The 24,202-nt window shown below is 42.5% G+C and overlaps 3 protein-coding genes across 3 annotated transcripts in view; 1 reads left to right on the top strand and 2 right to left on the bottom strand.

Moving 5' to 3' along the window:
* Positions 1–14,064, bottom strand: part of LOC130211154 (protein jagged-1b) — a 45,823-nt gene extending 31,759 nt beyond the window's left edge. The window contains exons 1-2 of the mRNA XM_056441810.1: positions 13,332–14,064; positions 9,265–9,594 (exon numbers count right to left, since the gene is read on the bottom strand). Coding sequence (XP_056297785.1) covers positions 9,265–9,594; positions 13,332–13,493 — 492 coding nt within the window. The 5' untranslated portion in view covers positions 13,494–14,064. The remainder of the gene's footprint in view (positions 1–9,264; positions 9,595–13,331) is intronic.
* Positions 14,065–17,786: 3,722 nt separating this feature from the next.
* Positions 17,787–20,024, bottom strand: snrpa (small nuclear ribonucleoprotein polypeptide A). Its single transcript, XM_056441145.1, has 7 exons — positions 19,939–20,024; positions 19,611–19,691; positions 19,310–19,482; positions 19,001–19,171; positions 18,645–18,806; positions 18,478–18,566; positions 17,787–18,385 (listed from the first exon to the last, which is right to left on the bottom strand). The coding sequence occupies exons 2-7, from the start codon at positions 19,681–19,683 to the stop codon at positions 18,226–18,228; spliced, it is 828 nt and encodes a 275-aa protein (XP_056297120.1). The 5' UTR covers positions 19,684–19,691; positions 19,939–20,024; the 3' UTR covers positions 17,787–18,225.
* Positions 20,025–20,563: 539 nt separating this feature from the next.
* Positions 20,564–24,202, top strand: part of actmap (actin maturation protease) — a 3,975-nt gene continuing 336 nt past the window's right edge. Inside the window, exons 1-7 of the mRNA XM_056440316.1 lie at positions 20,564–20,776; positions 20,904–21,109; positions 21,952–22,020; positions 22,603–22,727; positions 23,114–23,243; positions 23,346–23,416; positions 23,925–24,202. The exon at positions 23,925–24,202 is cut by the window's right edge and continues 336 nt beyond it. Of these exons, the coding sequence (XP_056296291.1) occupies positions 20,931–21,109; positions 21,952–22,020; positions 22,603–22,727; positions 23,114–23,243; positions 23,346–23,416; positions 23,925–24,202 (852 nt within the window). The 5' untranslated portion in view covers positions 20,564–20,776; positions 20,904–20,930. The remainder of the gene's footprint in view (positions 20,777–20,903; positions 21,110–21,951; positions 22,021–22,602; positions 22,728–23,113; positions 23,244–23,345; positions 23,417–23,924) is intronic.

Genomic DNA, 24,202 nt, shown 5'->3' with positions numbered 1-24,202 from the left:
AATTGATTAATGGTTTTAACTCTAATGCGTAACAATGTGCGCAAATTATGAATACATAACAGTAAAGAATAATGTAGAAATAATCTGTTATATGGGCTATGGCTGTCACAATACCACATTTTAACTCCATGATTATTATGGTCACAAGAATTCCCGATAATGCTATTATAGCCATGTTCATAGAGATGTTATTCATCTTTTCAAAAGTGATATTTTGTAATGTTTTGTTTTGTTCAACCAACTAGTAGATAGATGGATAACTACAGAATAGCTTTTAAATCGGCTATTGTATTTCACTTCAGTAAATAAGGAAGATGTGTATCCCAGTGGACAGGAAGCGCGGAGGAGAGGCATCATGGGGGTGAAAATCATTACTGAGAATATGTTTCATGGTGTGCCAGCTCAATGAAATGTTTGTGGTTCCTCCTGTCAAGCTTTGAACAACACAAGAAACCACGGGGAGAGAAGAGGGAGGATCTATGACAGCTATACTATATCTCTGCCTGCTCAGTGTAATCCACCGGGACGTGATGTGGCCGAACATCAGTGGAGGGCAGTGACACAGAGAACAAAGGGTCTACCATGAGAGAGAGGGAGAGGGTGTGTGTGGGAGATGTTGGAGGTGGAGGAAGACAGGTGATGAGATATGACAAGAAGAGAGAAAGAGATCGATGGTGAAGGAAGTCAACTTTTTGCTGTGAATACATCCGTGGAGCCCTTTAAATTATATATGTATACCATACCCTCAATGACACACAATGACATCCAGAGACTGTCATTTCACTGAGATTTTGTAAATCAAGGTACCTCTTCCTCTCTTCTCTCCTAATAAAGAAACTCCCACCCTCAATCCAATTTGCACACAAATGAAATCATTAAAACACGCTTCCCTTGAGACGTTTACCCCTCGAGTTAATAACTTATCTCTGAAAAACACGAGCTCCAGATCCCTAAAGAATTAACCTTCTTTGTGTTTTGTGTGTTTCTGGCTGATGAATTCCTGATCTGTGTGTCTGTTTGGGGGTGGACTTAAAGTGTGTGTGTGGGTGTGTGTGTATGTGTGTACAAACGTTGTGCACAACAGTATCAGCGTACATGCAGGTATGCAAGGCTGCGTAGAGAGTCAATTAGGGGACAAAAGAGAGGAGAGCACAAACGACAGGAGGAGAAAGAGTGAAAGAGAGACTCTGGAAAGAAAGAAAGCTCCAACTATTCTCCTCTCCTTTCGTTTCCCTTCACTGACTCCCTCCCGTTCGGCTCCCACACAGCAGGAATGCACAGGTTACACATTTGTGTGAGAGAGAGTGTGTATGTGTGTGTGTGTGTGCGTCTGATCAGTTTCAGTGATGGAAGGTAACTACATTAACTCAAGTACTATATTGAACTGGTATATTGTGTGTTTTACTCCATTTACCTGATCACTACAGTGAGGCCGACTGGTTACTTTTAGATTAACATTTTACATTTCAAGTTTAAGTTTTGACATTTTGGTATCGAGTTAAATGAAAAGATTGACACCTCACTCTTGTTGAAGCTACAGCCAGAAGGCTACAACTGGGAACATCGAGCCTGGCTCTGTGCAAAGGCAATAAAATCCACCTATCGCTCATCTAATCAGTAACTCAACACATTATCTATCAATCGTTTCATCTCAATAAAAAGGCGCCGGCCTATTCATTGTCTCTGAAGAGAGAGCGGAAGAAAAATGTGTTGTATCATGTGCTGCCACAACATATAGAGAACAGTGTGTTACACTTGTGCATAGTTTTATATTAGGCTTAAATTACAACTGCAAATATGATTTAGAGCACGCACACACATCTCTCTTCAGGACACGAGCTACAAGAACGGCAGGCGTAGATAGACCCAGCGGCCTTGTGCTGGTCCAGTATTAACCGGTAGAGAGGAGACTGTAGAGCAGGGACTGTAGAGCGAGGACCGGGGTGCTCAGACAAAATAACGATAAGAGAAGTGACGAGGGGAGAGACGTCAGCAAGAACCTCCACATTCCTTAAAGTAACCGGCTTGAACCGGTGCAGGGGTCAAACTGAGTGACGAGAACTAATATGTAATGAGGGAGTGGACGGAGGCGCCACCTGCATTGAGTGTGATATATAAATAATATGGCAATGTGTTTGTTCGGCGGTTGGGAAAGACAGACGTGGAGGGAGGTTGTTGACTTTAATAACGGACCCAGCTCAGATTTATTTTTGAAACTGTTGGTTACAAATAAATCTACGTGAATTGAACTCTGATCCAAACTCTCTGTGTCCTGTGGGTGTTTGGTTACTGAGGTCCAGTGTGTGAGTATCCTGTGAAGTCTCACCAGCAGTCAGAGAGGAGAGAGATACATGTTTATACAGCTTCAGGTTAAGAGATTAGTCAGCATCGATCAAGAAGGAAGAAATCCAGCCACAACAAGAGAATTTCCTTCTAAACATATCAGCTGATTAAATCCAAACAGTTAATTAAAGTGTCAATCTCCAATATTTTCATTAAAAAACATGTCTATTGAGTCGTTATCAAACATTAAAGGAGGTAACATAATGGTGATGGAGCCTATGGACCATTAATGAAAGTGTTGCAATGATTATATAAGTGTAGTATTACGAAGCGGGGCTCTGTGGCGAATTCAAACCGACTGAAACATGAGTTGACTTTTATTATGAAGTAGTCACATGCACTGTGTTTGTTATAGTTCATAAAAACAGCAACGGCTTGAAACAACTAATATATCTTTGTGTTACATAACCTTTTTTTCTACCCCATCTCACAGCCGCTCAGATTTGACACTTTGCAGGGAACAACTGCACTATATTAGCGAACCATAAAAAAGTAATAAAAGATTGCTTCACCTCAACCGTCTACAGAAGTGAATGACTCACAATATGTACTGATGCATCAGTTTCAACAAGATCATAATATACAATAACACACCAGTAAGTCATAAGGGCCGTTTGTGATACTTTTGATAATATTTAGCTGATAATACTTCTGTACTTTCACTGTAGTGGGATTTTTTTGGGATCTTTTCTATTTCTATTTCTTAAGAAACACAAGAACAGAAGAATAACAGTAGAGCAGATAGACGGGAAGACTCACAGCACCTGAACCTATTTGCATGATCACGCACTTTGCATGTTGACCTCAGGAAGTGCTTTGTTCACCTAAACGCAAGCCTAAGTCAGCTGGTTTGGTTTGCACTCTATATGTCGAGGTTCCCAGTCATCTGCATTCAACACGTCTGCCTCCAACACATCACAAATAAAGGGAATGTGATCTGTGGGCCTCAAAGCGTCAACCAATCACAGCGGAACAAACTCAACCACGACGTATCTTCAGAAACAATGATATTCTACAGACACGAGCCAGTCCCTAAAGGTACATTTATTTCAGTAATTTAAGGTATTTGTACTTCTCAGTATTTAAATTGTATATATGAGACAACATATACAGCAGTTTGTCAGTGAGGACGACTTGTGTAGATGATATGTGACTCACGCACTTGAGCCTCAGTCATTTCTAAAGAATTTTCTTCCAAATATTTTGACCTAAAACTCCACTTTGCGTATGGATAACAAACATCAAAACAAAAATGCTAAATGTATTGACTGTATTTCTCTTCTTCATGCTTTGAATTTGGCTCAGAAGGTGATAACACAAATATATAAGTTCCATTTAATGACAATGTACACTTGACACACACACACACACACAGATAATAGTGCACACACTCTCAGCCCAATATGAGTCTCTTGCAGCAACAGTCAGCTATGGCCTCTGGCAGTGAAGCTGACCATGAATGAGTTTTAAAACTTGACATGAGGATTATAAACGGTGGGGACTTCACTCCATTCATTTCACGTTAACAGTATTTCTATAGCGCCTATCATATTGTCATTTGTCAAAGGTCCTTTAACAAAAGAGCAGGCCTTAACCAGAGCTTGGTGAACTACTTCTGAAGGACAAAGCTGAGGAAGCATCAGATTTAGTTCCCACAATGTCTGGTAAGCCGTTATCTTGCGCAGAATCTAGACATCCAGAGGAGTAAGCACCTCGTGGTCACTAGCTTTGTCCGCTTACCTTCTCTTTAACTTCACATTCATCTTCCTGATTCAGTCACTGGCTTGTTAACACTTCTATCAGATTAACAAACTGAGCACTCTCTCATCCAAACAGATTCAACAGCAGCAGAGCGAAGGGCTTAAAGAAGTGGCCGTACATTTATGAACCTTTCTCGTCTCAGCGGCGGCGCAGCAGCTAAATCATCCCAGACTGCCTGTGATTCTGTCGTTGGGGTCAAACTTAAGAGTCGGTAAGATTGCCGAAAGCCACGACGAATTCTCCACAAAGAATCACACAAAAGCACCAGTTTAAATGTTGTATTAGCCAGAGATGTGTTTGTTAGTTTCTTGGCAATAAGTCATTCATCATGAGAGAAGCATAAAGAACTAATAATCGACTCGTCCACGAAGAATAAAACGACAGATTTTCCGACTAATTGAGTAAGAGGGAGCAGCTTTAGTGGCCTTTCTGTAAAATCCATCCCCTCAACGATTGAGGCTACTCTCATGTCCGCATGTAAAGGAGACCACGGAGCCCGGGCTGCGAGGTGGCTATCTGAGTCTAAATTTAAACTCTGGACAGAGGTCGACTGGCTGCTTACTGCTGTGCTGGCTGACCGGCGGCTGACTCTCGCTGCACACTGGTGCACGGACATCAGAGTGACGGCAAGCATCTCGTCTAACTCTCAGCAACAAATGAGGTTGGTGAGCAAGTAACAAAGAAAACTAGTTTAACTGGTTGGTAAAAATGTGAGACATCAGTAACCAGAGCAACACAGCACAGACTTACCCCCCCCCCCCCTGCAATCTGGATGACATTATACGCACAACACATACATTTCCCTGAAGAGATTAGTGGGAGAAAAAACAAGTGAGTGAGAGAACAGGGGACAGAAAGAGCTCGCCTTTCCTCATAATGACTACGCTCACCTGTTCATCCCCTCACCTGGGCAGGGGGGTCCGCTCTCCCTCATCCCTCCATCCCTCCCTCTACCTCTCAGGGATCGTCATGCAGATAAAGGGAGTCTTTCAGCCTCTCTCCCTCTCCCCCTCCCTCTCCTTCCCTCTCTTTCTCTCCCCCCTCCCCCCCCCCCTTTCTCTCCCTCTCTCCCCCCCCCTGCAGCCCAGCCCTGAAACTGATCCAGGTAGACTTTCTGACGGAGAACTTTCTCACACTCCTTAAGCTGCCAATCACACACCTCTCCAACGTACGGGAGGAACCGTGTGGCGCACACACGCTGCATGCGGCGCACACACAGAGGCAAACTGGACACAGATAAGGGGGATAATTGGCTCTGGGAAAGAGGGTCTCACAGGTAAACGGGCCGATACTAATCGAGAAGAAGAAACCTAAACCAACTGTGTTACAGTCTCGTGTGTGTGTGTTTTCATGGCAGCGTGGATACATTAGGATACATGGCTGTGGCGTGCTGAAGCAGAAACATTATTTCACTGCAATATGAATCAAATCAGAGCCACGAGGCCTTTTGATGCCATTTCTGTTCATGATGAGAAAGAAGTCGTCCACGCTGAGATCAAAGGCCAAAAGAAAGAAAAGACTGCAGGAGGAAACACGAAGAAACAAACAAAACCTCTGCATTTTCCAGAAAAATTGTGGCTCACAAGACGCTTTAAAGGGATTCCCTCTAACTCGTGTTATTGATAGACAAGTATTTATTTCAGAAATAAAGAGTCCAGTTAAGAAGCCACTATGGTGATAATGGAGGAATGGACTGATGGATTGCTTTACTTTAAGAGCTCTATGAGATATATATATTAATATTAGTGCTGTGAAAAATAACGCGTTAACTCAGTTAATCCAATTTCAGGTTTAACTAGTTTTTTTTTTTTTAACGCATTTAACGCATGCGCAGAATGAGCTTCCAATCCGTCTGTTGTTGGTCGTCGGGACGAAAAAAAAGTCACTTGCAAAATGAGCTTCCAATACACCACTTCAATCTGAACTATGTCCGCTCTCATGCAGACGGTCGTGCTGTTCATCGGTAATGATCCTTCCGCAGGTTCACCTCCGGAAACCTTGTTACGACTTTTACTTCCTGTAGATCAGGGTCTCAACACGTCGATCGCGACCTGCCAGTCGATCGCGGCGTAGTGTCGGTAGATCGCATGACATTAAAAAGATTGGCCCGCCCCCTGACATGTTCTCTATAGCACGTCTTTGTTCTTTGATTAAACTAAACGTCTGTTGTTGATCGTATCTCCACAGCAGCATGTCATTTCTGTCTCTTCGCGTTGCGTTAACACTTATCGATCTCCGTCTGGCGCGCCACAGAGCTCCGTGCGCGCGCATCGGGACCGAGCAAAAAAAAAGTCACTTGTCAATCTGTCCACCTGTCCGTGTCCGGTGAGGTTTCAGCTTTGCAGCGGTGTACCCGCCGTCCCTTTCATCACGGCCCAGTTCATGAAGAAAACCCACACAGTCAGTTTGCCTCAGCAGCTGCTAGAGGAAGACTAGAGGCCTTTAGATTGTATCATGGTGGAGTTAATGGTTGACAAACAAGAGAAAAATGCTCTGTTTAACCCTCCTGTTACCTTTACATTTACTAACATATTTTACCCTCGGGGTCAATTTGACCCCAGCAATTAAAACCTCCAGAAAATTATTAGAATTAATATTGCTTCCCAAGTTTAAGTGTGAGGTACTTTATGTTTGTTTGTTGACTACCTAAATAGCCCTTTAAATAAAAATAAAAGTTGATATTTCTTATATGTTTGACACAGTGAAAAACAGCCTGGGGTCAAATTGACCACAAAGAACACCGACATTAAACATTGAATGGGGTCAAATTGACCCGAAAGGCAACAGGAGGGTTAAACATTCTGTTTAGGATGAAGATGTATTAATGTTCCATATGGAAGAAAAATGCTAAATAACTGCTGAGTTGCAGCACCATTGTATAGAAGAATGTATAAATGTATATATCCGTCTTTTGTCATAAATCTCTATGTTCTCACAAAATATACCGAGAATATCGGTAATATGTGATTAATCATGATTAATCCACAAAAACCTGTGATTAACCCGATTAAAAATTTTAATCGTTTCACAGCCCTAATTAATATATATATACATATTATATACATATTATATATATATATATATATATATACATATAGTAGGACTGCATCTTATTTTCATAACCCTGTATGTTTAGGATTTGGTATGTAAAGCTTCAGAAAATAGTTTAACCTCTATTGATGTCTTCAAATAGCTTGTTTTATCCAATCAACAACCACAAAGAGGTTCAGTTTAGAATCCTGAAATGTTTTTAAACCACATTTTCAAGTTAGAGAGACACAAATCTTTGAATATTCGGGGCTAAAATTGAATGAAACAATTTAGCGTTTATCAAACTACATAATTTATTAATAGTTTTAGCTCTAATACGTAACAATGTGCGCAAATTATGGGCTATGGCTGTCACAATACCACATTTTAACTCCATGATTATTAAGGTCAAAAGAATTCACGATAATGTTATTAAATCCATGTTCATAGGAATTATTTAAATACTTTTTAATCTCAGTATCAGTCAAATTTGTCTGTAACTTTGTGTATTGTGCGTTTTCCTTCCATTTTAGACAAATTGATAAAACGGAGCTGAAGACAGTCTGTTGGCGTGTGTAGCGTGTAAAGCATGGTTTAAGAGGGACTGTATTATTAAATGATGGGAGGTATCAATATTACATTTTAAAAATATAACGATGATAACACTACTAATTAATACGGGCTATCAAAGAGAGAGGGAGAGAAAGAGAGGTGGATTGAATTATATATTTGTGTATCTCGGCCACACTCGCCGACTGCGGTGCTAATGGAGGAGTCATTTGTCTGCTCTTTAATGAGGACACAAGAAGAAGCAGCCAGCAGCGGGATGTTTGCTCGATGGCCGAAGGTTTTCAGTGCAGAATGTTCAGGATGGACAGAGGAGAGAGAAAGAGAACAGAAATACCCAGAGGAAGAAACATGGGTGACTGAGAAGATCTAGGAATGAGAAACCTTACTGCACATACTGTATAAACAATAAACTACACTTGAGATTCTGTAATATCGTGGAGTAATTACTTCTATCATCTATCTCTGTAATCATATTGATTTGTAATAGTTATTATTTGTGAGCGAGTTAACACTTACTACGAAGTACAGATGGGGCTGATGGGAATGTGATTAGTTTAGCAGGTAAACTATTACAGCTGTATGAGGACATACATTAGATTTCAGTCAATTGTGTTCATTCTTTGTGGTGGTGGTCTATGTTTTTAGGAAGTTGGCCCACCTCTGCTATATAATATGATAAAAAATGTGGTTGTCACTATATGAATCAAGGCAATCACTAGATAAATCTAATTTCTCTGAATGATTTCTGAAATGTGACTTTCTATTCCAGTCCAAAGGGACAGCTGGACATTAACTCTACACGGGTATTGATAGATAGATAGATAGATAGATAGATAGATAGATAAATACTTTATTAATCCCCAAGGGGAAATTTGTCATAGCAGTAGCAGCACCAATAAACTAAACACACGAGAATACAAAATAAAATATAAAATATAAAAAACAGGGATGAAAGATAGAGATGTATTGTTCCATTTCAAAACAAATATTGTGATATAGCATAAACATTTTAAAAAGGTGCTCTGGTTAAGATGTTTTATTCCCATCCGTCCCCAGAGAGGGAGAGAAAAGTCCGGGGTCATATCAGTCTCAATAATTGCAAATGCACACAGAGAGACTCACAAATGCAAACACTAAATGAGGGCGACCTCTGAGTCGCTCCAGATAGGTCTATGGTGGAAAAAACAAATTGGCGAATCAAGCCACGACAGGGGAGTCTTAAAAACCCACGAACAAATGCGTAGCAATCCACAAAGAAACCAATCGTAATTTATTTACGTGTGCATTGGAATATATTTGTGAATCGTTCTGCGTACATTTGTAAATTGAACATATTTGTGAATTGTTCTGCGTGCATTTGTGAATCTGTGTGTTTGCATGTGTGAGTCTCTCTGTGTGCGAGACTGATGTGACCCCATAGAAAAGGTGTAAAAGCATGTGAGTCCCAACTCTGGGCGTCATTGTTATTCAACTGGAGCTTCAGTTTGAGTGCATTGTACTTGAAGCTTCGCCTGTTGCCTTGGTAACCATACTGATAACCCACACTGCCCCTGTACTTACTGGCCATGCGTATTTGAAGGGAATGACAATGTGTCCATTAGTCCCGTCGTCTCCTCTTCCTCCCCCATCGTGTCCTCGGTAGTGGAGCGTCTGGGAGTTTCCGCCCAGGATCCCCGTGCTGCCCAACCCGAAGGTGCAGGCTCCAGTGGGGATGACCCGGGCCTGGTACTCCTTGAGGCAGGCCTTGAAGAAAGTGTCACATTGGTTCCTGGCAGAGCAGCGATGGCCGCCGCCGGCCCGGAGGTCGCAGCAGTCTCCGCTGTGCAGAAGTCCGAGGGGGTTCTCGAAGTAATGGATCTGAAGCTCGAACATACCGACTGCACACACAGCCTGAGTCCAGAGAGAGGAGAGGAGAGAGTTACATGATTAAAGTCTCTGGTATTAAACAAAGGCAATTACAATGTGCACGTTCTCACTGATGCAAAATGACCAAATGTCAACAACTGAAATGTAATCTGTTTATGTTGTGTGAAAACACCGTACACTTTACAAGTCATCAGCATTCATTGATGGCCACTGTCAGGACATGCACGCCATGACACTAAATCCCATTTGAGGCCACACAACTTGTAAAATAATGGTTTGGCAACTTTTGTGCAAACTATCCTTTTTTTTCACAATGACACAAAGACCAGCAACGTTATTAATAACCAAAACTGTAAACCAAGACAAGAACCAGAAGTATTGTCCTTTATTAGGTCACATTTTACCGTATAAAAACATCATAATAAAATACTTCAATTCATAAAGTGATGGAGAGCAAATGTTCATGATTCCTGACATTGCGGCAGGAAACAGTCGTCCGACAAGTGAGAGAGAGAGAGAGAGAGAGAGAGAGAGAGAGAGAGAAAACTATTGAGGACATGACTTTGATTCCTATAACTCTGCCTGACCTTCAACAGAGGACAAATCTAACTGTCCAAATCATGCCGAGACACACTGCTGGGAATTATACAATCTACCTCTCAACTTCCTAGTCTTTCTTTTTTCTACCTTTGAGTCACCACCACTCTCCTCCTCCTCCACACACACACACACACACACAGTAGAGTTAACAAGACCCCATGGGAATCTCAGAGCATTGGGGTCAGGTATGTGCGTGCCTGCCTGCATGCGTGTGTGTGTGTGTGTGTGTGTGTGTGTGTGTGTGAGTGTGTTACTGTAGCATAATGAAGTGTTGGCTTCTTCCATCAATTGCAACCACAAAACAATTTAAGCCACTGTTTTCTCAGTTTGCCATGAAAGTGATGAATACATCTGCATAATTCACACCACTTTCCGGGATCCTCGCAGTCAGTGAGCGTAATTATTGCTCATTAAGTCCAAGAGTGAGAGTCAGCCAGCGGTGTTCTATACGCTTCGTCGTGGACAGAAATCAAAAGAACCAACAAGTTCTCATGTGTCCGCTGCCCAACATCGAGCCACAATCTCAGTCGTCCCCATTGTGTTTGGTTTGTGTGTGTGTGTGTGTGGGGGGGGGGGGTTGAGGTGGGAGGGGTCAGGGGCATGGAACTGGTCTACATCAAAAGGCCTGTGGAGATACAGTGGCGCTCATCACTCTTCATCTTCCTTTCTTCCTCTCCTCCTCTCGCTGCCTGAGCCATTCCCTGCATACCAGCTTTCAGCGCTCAGACTCACAAAAGAGAGAGAGAGAGAGAGACAGACAGACAGAAAGAGAGAGAGAGAGACAGACAGAAAGAGAGCGAGAGAGACATCCACAGAGAGAGAGAGAGAGAGAAAGAAACAGACAAAGAGAGAGAGAGACAGAGAGAGAGACAGACAGAGTGAGAGTGAGAGAAAGAGAGACAGAAACAGACAGAAATACAGAGAGAAGGAAATAAAGACAGAGAGAGAGACAGAGAGAGAGAGAGAGACAGAGAGACACACTCTGAATATCTGCAGGAGAGCGTCGGGCAGTTAAAGGGTCACTACACCCAAAACTCAGAGTGGCTCACAAACAAATCCTCCACGTACACCACAGTCCCTATCTGAACTTTGTTTAACGGTATGTGTGTGTATATGTTCACAACACAGTAATACAGGACAAATGAAACAAACACAATTAAATTAAATTAAATGTTGAATCTGGTCAATATGTTGAGATATCTCGAATATGACAGGGTTACTCACAAAGTGCAGCTACGCAGATACAATTAATTATATTGGGGAAAACATTACTGCTTTCAAAAATATTTGTTGTGGTACTTTAAATGTCAATAAGATGAAACAACTACTTTCTTAATCTATTATTTGATCAACAGAAAATGTATAGGAAAATGTGTTAATCACAGAATAATGTATGTCATTTTTCATTAAGAAAATGCAGAAAGGAATATCCATATATTAAAATGCAAATACTGAATGTTGTTCTTTGTCTTAATGAACTGCATATCTTTGCATTTAGAGTTCAAACAGGATGTGCTTTTCACAGAAATGACCTTTGAATTGTGTCAGCATTTTATTAACTGACATTTTATTGACCAAATAATAAAAAATATCTGGCAGATTCATTGCTAATAAAAATATTGGCAGCTATGTATGATCTTAGCCTATCTCAACACAACCCTGTCCCGAGGGATCTCCAGTTAGAACAGGTTTCAGAATATAAATCACATGCTGATGACAAATATGAGCTCTCGTCCATGTGAAACAATATGCTCTCGACATGGCACATGGTTTAGAAAAAGCTGATGTGTAGATAACCAAATGTAACTTTTAAAATCTGTCAAACTGAAAGTCACACTGTCACAGTATCCCCGAGGCTCACGCTGTACTGTAGTTTGAGCCTCGGGGAGAATAAACTGGACATCGTCGTCATGCTGGACAGTCAATACGCTTCATACGCAGGTCTGAGGGTGTCATCGTGAACATAATCTCCCGGCTTCTGCATTGATAAATAGGCCCCAGCAACAGCAGAGGATCCAGAGTGTGTGTGTGTGTGTGTGTGCTCCTCACTGCAGTGCAGTCAGAGAATGGAGGGAGTGGAGTGTGTTGTTGCTCCGCTGTGTGGAGGCTGCAAGGTGCAGCGAGAGACACGCAGAGGTGCTCCGACGTTCAGCATTCACACGACCCGGGGTTTATTCGGCTGTGGCCCCCGGGCTCCACACACACCCAGGACACAGATGCTGGATGTGAGCTCAGTATTTAGAAGAACAAGAAAACACACACACACACACACACATTGGAGCACCTCTGGGCCTGTTCTTGCTTCTGTTGGATCTTGTCACACATCATAAACATCCTGATCAGGCCGAAGCAGCTGACAGCTCGCAGGGCAAAGACGGAAAAATATGTTTGTGTTTGCACATTCATGTCCAATATTATGTTGGCGTATGAAAATAATGTCCATGCCTTAAGCTAATGCCTCATGTCTGAATCACCTGCAAGTTGCTGCAGTGACTGTATGCGGTGTTCTAGAAAGCACCGGAACACACAAAAGAAAGTCAATGAGAAATTAGGATCGAGGGAAGTGTCTGTATTGCAAATAATAATAAAAAAAGATGGAGAAGCAAAGAACAGCAGATGCAGTCACCGCTATAGGAGTGGTGCGTAATTAAGGTGCGATTTATCGTTTTTCACTGAGGAGCATTACAGTCCCTCAAAAAAATAGTTTATCTAAATAATAATCAATTACTCTGTTATTATGCTTGGTTGTCCGTCTCATAATATACTCAGTGTTTACAAACAGTGAGGTTATCACATAAGGCGTTTGAAGAAGAAAATGTTTGCTCTTGCTTAAATATTCAAATTCCAACACACATTTTCGCTGTGATATTTGCAGCACGCTTCTAAAACAGGACTACAGTAGTTCCAGTGTTGCGTGGGATCTACCAGCGGGCAGAGACAACAGGTGGGCACAGCGCCATGTAGGAGCAGAACGAGGGCAGCACAAAGAGGGAAGGGACTGAGGATGCGCGTGTGCGTGAGTGTGTGCGTGAGTGTGTGTGTGGACTCCATTATTGACTGTTTTCGCACAGCTGTTATAAGAAATACAGACTGAAGCACATTAAAAGTCTGCTCCGGGGGGTTTAAGTACCCCAAATAGCACTTAACCCGGTGGCAATTACCTGAGGTTGTATCGTGAGCGCGACGAGAAAAACCACAGCCCGCTGCAGGTGGAGGTGTCCCCGGTGTGGGTCACTCCTCAGGCCGCCCGGCCTCGAAGGGAACCTTCCGCTTCCGTTTCTGGGATCCAGCCGAGCTCCCATGTGCGCTCCCGTGCTCTCCATCCCTGCGTCCGTGGATCGGGAACCGTGTTGTCTCCCCCTCGCTCCCCCCTCCCCGTGTCCGTCCGTCCGCCCAGCTCTCCTCCTCTCCGGTCTTAAACCCTGAAACTCACGCAGAGCCACTTCATCGCGTCCGGGTCAGAGAAACCATAAGTGCCTCTGTCTCCACTTGGATGTGTCCCGCACGCGCGCACACACACACACACACACACACACAGCTGATCAACCCGCTTCGCGGCTGTGCAGGCTGCCTGGGAATGACACATGCACACGTGCACAGAACACGCTCCCCTTTTGCGCTGTATTCCTCCCACCACCTGAGTTAAGGAGGCTTTAAAGGTCCAATCTGCCGGCTCACTTTGACTTGAACTCTCATCCAAATGAGCTCTCTCTCTCTCTCTCTCTTTCTCTCTCTCTTCTTTTCTTCTTCTTCTGTCTCGTCAAAACGGATTCACGCGCAAAAATACTTTAAAACAAAGAAATAAGAAATATACATCTCTGTACACGTCCTACTTCGAGATGAATGCATGAAAGCCGGCACTGAAGTTGCGTCTCTCCAGCGGAATGATTTCCCTTTGCGCTTCTCTCGTGTGAGCCGGTGGAACCCGATACGAAGCCCGGCGGCGACAGAGTCAGTGTGGGAAACAATGAGAGAGAGAGAGAGAGAGAGAGGAGAGAGAGAGAGAGAGAGAGAGAGAGAGAGCGAGAGAGCATTGAGGGTGTGTCCTGAGGCAGGGAATATCCGTCTCAGCGCGCACCAATTCGCTCATCCCTTTCTCTCTTTCTCTCTCTCTACATTTCGCGCAACGTTCGGACCTATGCCCAAACTTTTGTTTTTGTTCCTATGTCACATGTACTCATGGGATTATTCTGAACGCGTTTCACTTCTCCTGCGCGGGGTTTCTGTTTCCTCCATTCCTTTTGTGGCACCTCGCCGCCTCGTCTCCTCGGGTTTCAGACCTCTGCTGTCCGCGGCTCGCTTCAAAGCGCCGCCGCGCCAATTATCTGCTCGGGTGGCCTCTGGACGGGGAGTTTATAGGCGTCTGAAGTAATTAAAATACCACTCTGGTACGGATGGCGACACTAAAGTTACACATATATTGAACAACATATATATACATATAAATACAAATATATATATATATATATATATATATAAATATAGTATATAATATATATATATATAAATAGATATATAAATATATATATATAAATATATATGTACATATAAATATAAATAAATCGATGTAGTATATATAATATATATACATATAAATATATATATATATAAATATAGTATATAATATATATATAAAAATAGATATATAAATATATATATATATAAATATATATATACATATAAATATAAATAAATCGATATATATAATAATAATATATATACATATAAATATATATATATAAATATACATATAAATTAATATATATAGTATATCAAACATATATATATATATATAAATATATATATATATATATATAGATCAGGAAAAAGACACAACTGTATGGTGGTATAATGGTATTTTTGTAGTTTGGCTTTCTTGAAGAAATATTACTCTCTTGATTCTTGTTGTTCAGAGTTTGTACTCATGGTTAAATGCACTTATTGAAAGTCGCTTTGGATAAAAGCGTCTGCGAAATGACATGTAATGTAATATAGTTTGCGACTTTCTACAACAGATGTTATGGTAATGGAACAAACACGTTGCACATGTATCCACAACAAGCAGCAGGTGCACGCTGATCGTCATGCCCACATTTATGATGCGGCTTGTTGGCTGTTGGAACATGCCGCTGCTTTATGATGCCGCCGGCTGCAATAAATATAACCGGATGAGCGTGCATGGATATAAAAGAGAATTGTGCGGCATATAGGCTTCTTTTGAATATTGGCACCGGAATATTTTCCACATCTGACTTCTGACTTCTTGTTGGATGCAGGACTTCCACACAATGCACCTTATTCATCGGAGACAATCTAATGAGATTCTGCCTCCCTGCTTCCACGAGCTCGAGAGCTTCCCTAGCAACCGCTGCTGTTTCGGCGGCCTGGCCCTCTGCAGTGACCCCGGAGCAGAACAGAGGGCTCTTCAGGAGCAGAGGGCCGATTTGCATAGCGGAGCAGTGACCTCTAAACATGAGCTGAATTCTAACGAACCATCCGGAAACACGCAGAGATGACCGAGTCTGCTCAGAGGCCGCTGCTGTGTGCGGCTCACCTGAGCCAGCGACCTTAAAACCTCGCCAGGCTCGTTCCGCAGAGCGTCGTTGGCACCATCTAGTGGTCATGTGTCCTCATGTGCATTATTTTAGATACACCACTTATTAATCACCAGCTTCTTTTTTTTATCCCGTAGTATTAATTTCAGTTATGAACGGTTTATTATGAAAATATACACAACCGGTTTACAAGTTTTAGAACCCCCCCCCCCCCCCGATTTGTCCAGTTTTTATTGAAATTTAAGCAGTTCAAGTCCAGTCAAAAACCTGAAATGGTATGGTCAGCAGAAAACTGCCAGAGGTTCAACTAGAAAGTGTAGTTTACCAAAAACTGAAAAATAATGTAAATTTCTGAGTTATACAAAAAGGCCTTTTTCAGGATACAAGTAATGTGTTAACAGCGTGCAGCTGTTCTGCAACAGTGTTGGGAAGAGCTTTCTGAAAAATATTTAATTTCCGTTGTAGAAAGAATGCCACGAGTGTGTTCGGCTGTTATATCTGGAAACGGTGGCTACCTTGATGAGTCAAAAATGTAGATCACATTTTGTTAAACAAAATGATTCCATGATTTATTTTTAATCTCCAATTGTTTATTTGTTCTCTATGCTAAATTTCAGAGTACATTGAGCAATTAAACTGTGTACATTTCAATAAAAAACTGGAGAAATTGAAGTGACCGGTAGTGTATATTTAGATATTTTAATAGCTGCACAAATTTCAAAATGCCATATTTGGTATCATACTGCACTAATGAAAACTCAGGTCTAAGCAACACAAAGGAAATTCGTATGATGGTGGTCTGTCAGTTTAATTGGTTAAGGATGGCAAGAAATGTGAACCCCATCTTAAAGAACAAATAGTGCCCATGAGTGCAGAGATGTGCCGTCACCAGCGGATGTTTGAGCCCCAAACAGCCTCCAGATACGTAGAAGTTGCCTTTCAGTCCCTGCAGCTGGAAGCTCCCCGTGTTGGTGAATCGGAAGGCACTTGGCGTGTTGCCAAGAGCCTGCAACCCTCACTCACACATGGCGCCCTTGTGGCTTAGGTCTGCGCTTTCTCAAAGCAAAATAAGGGAGTGTAGAAAGGCTTGGGAAACTGTATGAATGTGCAATTCGGTGTGTTGTTGAGCTGACGTGAAGACAACCACTGCTGCCAGGTTAAAGTCCACAACAGGAGGTCCAGTGTGCGCCGGTCGCAGGACAGCGAGTCTAAATTAAGCTTTTCAGGCCGGATTCGCACATCTTTCCGCTCAGCACTCATGAATCCAGCCTTTGAGGGGAGGTGGTGATCCTTATTGGCCTGTATTTACAATTTTGTAAAGACTTTTGAGGATGTTCTTCAATACAAACCATTTACCAATTGGCAAACTCAACAATTGTTTCCGTTTGCACTCATTAAGCATCACAGATTACGCCGTGTTTATTAAATGAGGTCTACAGCACAATCATAATTCTGAAGTGCAGCTACTTTGCAAGTGTTGAATCATTATGCTACTTATTACTTTAACTCCACTACATTAAGAAAAGTAATATTCCACACACAATTCATTTGTGTTTGCGCATATGAATATTCTATAAAATTCTAAAAAAAGAAAAGGCCTGATTGTCAGTAAATTGAAGAGCCCAATATATTTTCGACAAATTGAAAAATAGTTTACTTCACAAGCAGAAAAGATATGATCTGTATGAGACCCATAATATGTAGAACGTCAGAGCTGTATTGGATACATTTTGGGGAGAAAAGTCTCAGTTTTGAGATTAAGTCCAGGAGTTGTCACATGACAAATAAAGTCTGCCTTCCTAAATTTCCTTTTGAGATCAACTGTTGACGAATGAAGACAATTATGATCAACTTTGTCCGAGGGGACTGGTCGTTATGTTTCAATAAATTACACAATTTCTGTAAATAAACCACAGAGTTCTAAATATAACCCCTACATTAACAGATTAGACATGTCATGACACCAGGGACGATGCAGAAGTAACAGCAACACATCTCAACATCAGAGGGAGAAGCATCTATAAACCTCGCCTGCAACAAATACATAAAAGTGAGGCAGAACATGTTCTCAAAGAGAAAATATTTTAATTATAAAAACAGAAAAGCGCCAGGTACAATGTCTGGTAGACCAGACCCTGGGTGCAATGCTTCATGACAACAAAATACAGAAGATGCATCAAGTTGCTCGATGATTTGAGTAGAAGAAAAGAAACCCAGGAATGATACAATCAGTAGGATGAAGAACACCTCCATACATTTACCTGCCATTCGTTTTCAAAAGTTCTGCAAGTGTGGTACGATAAGAGAAAGCAACGTGATGCAAACATTTATACTTACATGTCATCCTGGACGAAGGGGGAGGAGAAGAAAACAAAGCCCAAATGGCACTCTTGAGCGTCAATTTCTAAAAATGTCTTTCGTTTGGGTTACTGATGTACATTTTTTTTTAAAAGGCCGGTGTGCAAGCATGTTAGAAAAAAAAGAGCAGACTTGAATAGAGTTATTTCTTAGCAAACGAGATCTTCATGGCGTTCGTTTGTGTAATCTTAAAGCCTTGTAGTGCGTCACGTGCAGCTCCGGCTTGCACCTCGTTCTCAAATTCCACGAACGCGATGTCGTGACGACCAGGGACCAGACGCACTTCCTTGAACCCGGGGAACCTGAATACAAAAAATACAATCAGGCCATGCATTCAAAAAAAGGATGAATACAAAAGTGCAAAATCAAATGCAGAGAGGAAGTGGTTACTAACTGGTTGAAGAGCATTGAGAGCATGAGTTCGTTTGTCTCCTCTGGCAGGTTGGTGAGGAAGAGGATGTGATTGGGAGGATTTTCTGCAATCTGTGAGGATGAAGACCGTAGAGATCAGAATAGAACCAACAGGCCAACATTCAAAAAGAAAAAAGGATGACAACATACTTGTTGGGGCATGTGCATCTGTCCTGGCATGATCTGGCCAGGCATGCCACCAGGGAGCATCTGACCCATCCCTGGAGGAGGCATCATGCCAGGAGGAGGCATATAAGGCGGCTGGCCCGGCATGTGCAACATACGGGGAGCCGGGCTCATGGGAGGCATTCCCTGAGGAGTAGAGCACAACAGAGACGAGTTAGTCAGTTGCTGTGATGACATTTCCCTCCACCGTCGTAATCCTCTTTTTGCCCCGATATACACCATCGATGACCTTCACTTGAAACTAGGATCTTGTATGTTACCGTTTAACCATCAAGTCTGTTAAGGGATAATCAAGAGAGAACCCCGAATGATCTACTCACAGGCACGGAACCAGGCAGCGCAACAATGGGAACAGCTCCTGGTAGACCCTTCTTAGAGGTCCCTGCATCTGCTCCTTTGACCTTCTTCTCCTTCTTTTTACGATCACGCTCCACAAAAGTCCCCTTCATTTTAGCTATGATGTCTGAGTCTATCTTGGCATACTGGATACGCTGGAAGAGACGGGCGAGTTAGTTAGGACCCTCGTGCATCTCAGAGGCTACAGTTCATATGCAGTTATATTGTGTGGATCCTTCTGTTTCACATGTAAAGCCTCTTGTGATGCATTAGTTACCGTGTGATGAACCTACCATAGGTTTGTCGTAAAAAGGAAATCCCTGCATGGATCTCAGAGCATTGGAAGCACTGTTAACCTCTTTGAAAATAACAAAGGCCTGACCCTTCATCTTCATGTTTCGTGCGACCAAGATGTCCAAAATCTGTCCAAACTGGGAGAAGATGGCGTACAACGACTTCTTCAACTCTGTGGAAAGAGGAAACATGTGATAAACCATCAGTTTGACGAAAGGAGCTCTCCGTGAGCATTTACTTAAACCCAGAAACGAAACGTTTAAAGCCAGAAAGTATAATGTTCTGAAAAAAAAAACTTACCATCTTTCTTGATTTTCTCATTCAAATTGTTAATGTAGATTGTATGATTGAGCCGTACGTCCGGAAGGTCCATCTTCTAACCTGCGGATAAGTGGTTGAAAGGAAACCCAGATGAGAACACAACTATTGACTAGCCGCCAAGCAGCTAACGTGAGCTAACGTAAAGCAGGAATAACGTGGTGCATGTTAGCCCTTAGCTAACTACTAGCTATAGCGCACTAGAGCTAACTATTATAATATATCGATCAAACCCGATGTCCTCGTTATCGCATAACGTACAAGTGGAGTAATAGAATCCACGAATAGTTTACCAAAAGGTCTTAATTACCAATAAATGATTCAAACGATCAGTTCGTTGTCGACGGAATAGCCTCCTCAAAGCGGTGAATGAAATCCCTCCTCTCTCAAATCCCGTTCACCGTTCTCGCGTTAATAAACAACACACGGGCCGTTTCCGGTTAATCTCGTGACCCAACAGATTTGGTGACCACCACCAAGTTTTTCTTTTTTTAATCACACTTTCAGTATTTTGCGAAAACTGCTTTTACAAAATTACCAAATCAAAATATTGTTTCGAAATGACAACATATTTTCATAGGTAAAAATAAACCCTGTCCATAGCGAGCGAGTCGGAGTGCCAGTTTCTGATAGCTCGGGTCACACAATGTGGTGTAACACCAAATCCGAGTTGAGCGCCCTTTTATCGCCCTTTTTAATCGTATTTGTTTGACTTCTTAGGCAGGCGATATACATTTGGACACATACATGAACAATGCAGCCAACAGCAACATTATGTAGTGTCCCACATAATTTTAATAAAGTATATATCTATCTATCTATAAAGCATGTGGGCTGCACTGTGGACGGGACGCAGTAGAGGGCGCTGTGACCCTTTACGGTGGTGCGTGAGCCCAAGAAGAAGAGTCACGCTGCCTAATATGGTAAGACTCAAACCCCCGGCGCTGTTAGCCCAGCTCTGCTAGTCTTGAAAGTCGGTGCGGTATCAAGTGTTTAACATATGACAACTATTTGTTGTGAGCAATGGCCGCTAAAAGGAGACATATGTTGATTTCGGTTTCCAACCAAATATCATTGAACACCGAGAGAAGATAACTTCACTAACTTTTTTCGCCTTGCTTGCTTTACAGCGCGAGGAGGCTAAAGAGGTAGGAGTGAGTTCAGGATGGACGGAGCGTTACAATGTTAAAACAACGTGTAATGGCATTGACAATAACTGCTGTAACATCTTTACAAAGATGCACAACATCCTAACCAAACTACTCCCTCTGCCAGGGTTAATACAAAAGGAGGTCAGTCGAGATGTCCGGAGAGTGCCTCCTGTCACCTCCTCCTCCTCCTCCTCTTCCTCCACCAGGTCCACCACCTCCTCCAGCCTCCTCCCCAAAGAAGAAGCTGTATCAGACTATAGCCAGTGGCAGAAGTCCTGTGGAGGGGAACCACACAGAGGCCCGCTTACTGCTCAGTCAGAGAGAGAGCAGGTGAGATGTACAATGAGAGATGAGAACATAACTTGTTTTGCTCATTTAACTTGACTAATAACTATGTATATAACTGTTCCCCCCTGTGATGATGTTTGAGCACAGACACACATCTACACTCCGATCCGAATGTCCGGTAATGAGTCCTCCCTGTGTGAAGCATATCATGTGTACTTTTCTGTTGAGGCCAGAGGCAATATGGTAATTGGTTACAAATTCATCGCATAATAAACCTGCAACTATGATGATATTCGATTTCTCACAAAAGTAATTGTTCAAGAATAATGTGTGTTGTTCCTGTGTCTCAGTTGTGAGGATTTCTTGCTTTTCTTCGTCATGTGTGATACTTCATTGTACGTCTTGACGTTTCTGGCCCAAACCAGCAATATGAAGAAGTCCCCAGAGGCTTTAGGACATTGTAACGACCACGTGTCGCCACGTTGTGACGCTTCATAAACCAAACGGTTAATCATGTCATTGAGTTGCAGCTCTAGAGGAGTTGTACTGGACGTCTTTATATTAAAATATATTGTCCACCCAAATTTACATACATAGTTTCTTGGAAAAACCTCAATATATGGTAATATAATTATGTCTCAACACTAATTACAGCCTGACAAACACACAGAGTTAAATCAACAACTGAAACAAAGTCAACAACAATATATATTATAAGCCTCACAAAGAAAGCGTGTGTCGGCCTCTTTCACAGCAAACATCATTTATTGTAAAAGTAGGAAATGCACTGTGAAAATGTCTCTAGCAAAAGACTGTTGCAGAACTGTTGAACTGAATTGCAATAAAATGTGTATTTATATCGTGTGTCTTCATGTGTGATTCAGTTTTAGGAAGGACCTGCAGTGGATACTGGTGAACACATACGTGCCCTCCCTCATCCAAGATGGCCCACAGTAAGTCAGAGCGCTGTGGCGTCAAACCCAGATGTGCCAAGCGGTTGTCATCTCATCCACCATGTCCGGTGACTTTGGGCAGACAATTTGAGATGATTGGCCATTTTGCTGTGCTTGTTACATACACAGGTTACAAAGGCTGGGAGGGAGGGGAGAGAGCGGGGAGGCAAAGAGTTTCAATGTGACAGACTTGCGACTGGCAAAGGGAAACTCTACCAAGTGTGCTACCCGGGCTCCCTTTCCCTCACATTCACACACCTGTCGTCGTGTGCCACGTAAAGCCATAATGCCGCACGGTTGTGTAAATTGGGGGAAATACGTCGCCGATAGTCACGTCACATCCATGCAAATAGAATTCTCCATTTAAAAAAATTGTCAATTATAATAAAAAATAAAAAAATGGGACTGCAAGTCTGACTTTTAAATAATTAGTAATCATAATCTCTCTCACCGTGATCTAAACTGGTGTTTGTTCAATGGGGCTGCGGTGTTATTAGTTTGACCTGAATTATTTTGAGTTTCTCGTCCTTCAACATGCTATAATCTGCCAAGGCGGAGCTGACTGTGTTCTCCACCTTTCAGGTGCGGCCTGGTGGCGTTGTGGATGTCCGCTCACCTTCGAAAGCCACAGCTGAGCATCGACATGGGAACTGTTGTCCAGACGGCGCTGAGCAGGGGGTACTCGGCACAGGGGGAAATGTTTTCAGGTAACAACAGCGTGCAAGTGGTTTTGATTCTGTTTTCAATGATGTTGAATACAAGTGGAACAAGAACAAAGGGGGATGTGTGTGTTTCTGTTGTGATGGATCACCCAGTTTTGCTTAGGGAAATTGGGACGGTTTCTGATGGCACAATGGAGCTTTGAAGCTAAAATTCCTACCTTGACATCACTGGAAGTTTTCAGAAGTACAAATAAGACATTACACTCCAGAGTTATGATGCCATTAAAATGTAACCAGGTGGGCAACTAAAATATATTTTTTTATTTTTCATTAATTCACTTTTTATGTTTCCCTAGCAACTAAAAGTGCAATTTCAACTGTTTATGTTGTCTGGTTTCTTTATGTTCTCATTACGGTTTTTATTTTGTCAGCTGACAACATGGCCCTGCTGGCTGAGGAGGTTTGTGGCTGTGAGGCAGAGCTGCTGTCGGGGGGTTTAAGTGGTAATAACGCGGCAGCCATCATCACGCACCTGTGGGGGAGACAGCCGGTTCTCATCCCGTATCCCAGACCCATGAGGGCTGTTCAAAACTTTGTGGCGTTGTTTATTTAAAACTGCTCCTTGCGTGATGAAAGGACATCATTCCTTGATGGTGCGTACAGATATGATGAGGACTACAACCATGAGCCGTGCCAGCGGAGCGGCCACAGGGCGCACTGGGCAGTCGCTTCAGGTAACTGGGAGCTCACTCGCCAGAGGGGGTGTTTCACAAAAGCGTGTTGTAAACGCTTATTGTGAAAGGTCTGGAATTACCCCTCCAAACTGAACCAGTGGAAGTCCGTGTCATGAAGCGGGTTTGGATCTTTTTCACTGCACTAAACAAGCATAACGTAACTTTGTAGTTTGACGTATGAAATTCAACACCAGGGAGGTCATTTATTTAATATTAAGACATTAAGATGATTTGCAATTTTCCAATCACTTTGATTATGTTACTTGGTTTTACAAGTAATATATCTGCCTCCACATGGAGAAAATATTTTTAAAATGTCTGTCTGCATTTTGAATAAATGGACTTCTGGGGATTTAATCCATACCATTTTATTTTGGGATATTTAAAACAGCAAATAAAGAAAACTATTGAGTAATATCTCACTGCTTTCATATATATTATATTAAACGCACAAACGTTGCGTAATACTGTGCAGATATTTGAGAACAACATCTGTGTGTGGTTCCAGGTGTGCTCCTCGCTGTGGACCAGGGGACCGTGAGCAGAGAGCACACCCAGCCCGATGCCGCTCTGCCCTGGCTCGACCTCGCCGGAGACGGCAGCCCTCCGTGTCCCGTCGGCAGCGCGGCAGTCAGAGAGGTTTTCGTCCTGGCGAAGCAGGGCAAGAGCCTGCGCTACCAGCTGTGGAGTTTGGACAGCATAGCTCGGAGCAACGAGCAGCTGAGGACGATGGACCCTCAGAGAGCCAGTGACGGGACCCAGTACGTGGTTCCTCAGGGAGGGGTG

This window comes from Pseudoliparis swirei, chromosome 20, assembly GCF_029220125.1.
Source record: "Pseudoliparis swirei isolate HS2019 ecotype Mariana Trench chromosome 20, NWPU_hadal_v1, whole genome shotgun sequence".
NCBI lineage: Eukaryota > Metazoa > Chordata > Actinopteri > Perciformes > Liparidae > Pseudoliparis > Pseudoliparis swirei.
Note: the sequence above shows the minus strand (reverse complement) of the source record. Positions and strands in the feature narration are given on the sequence as shown.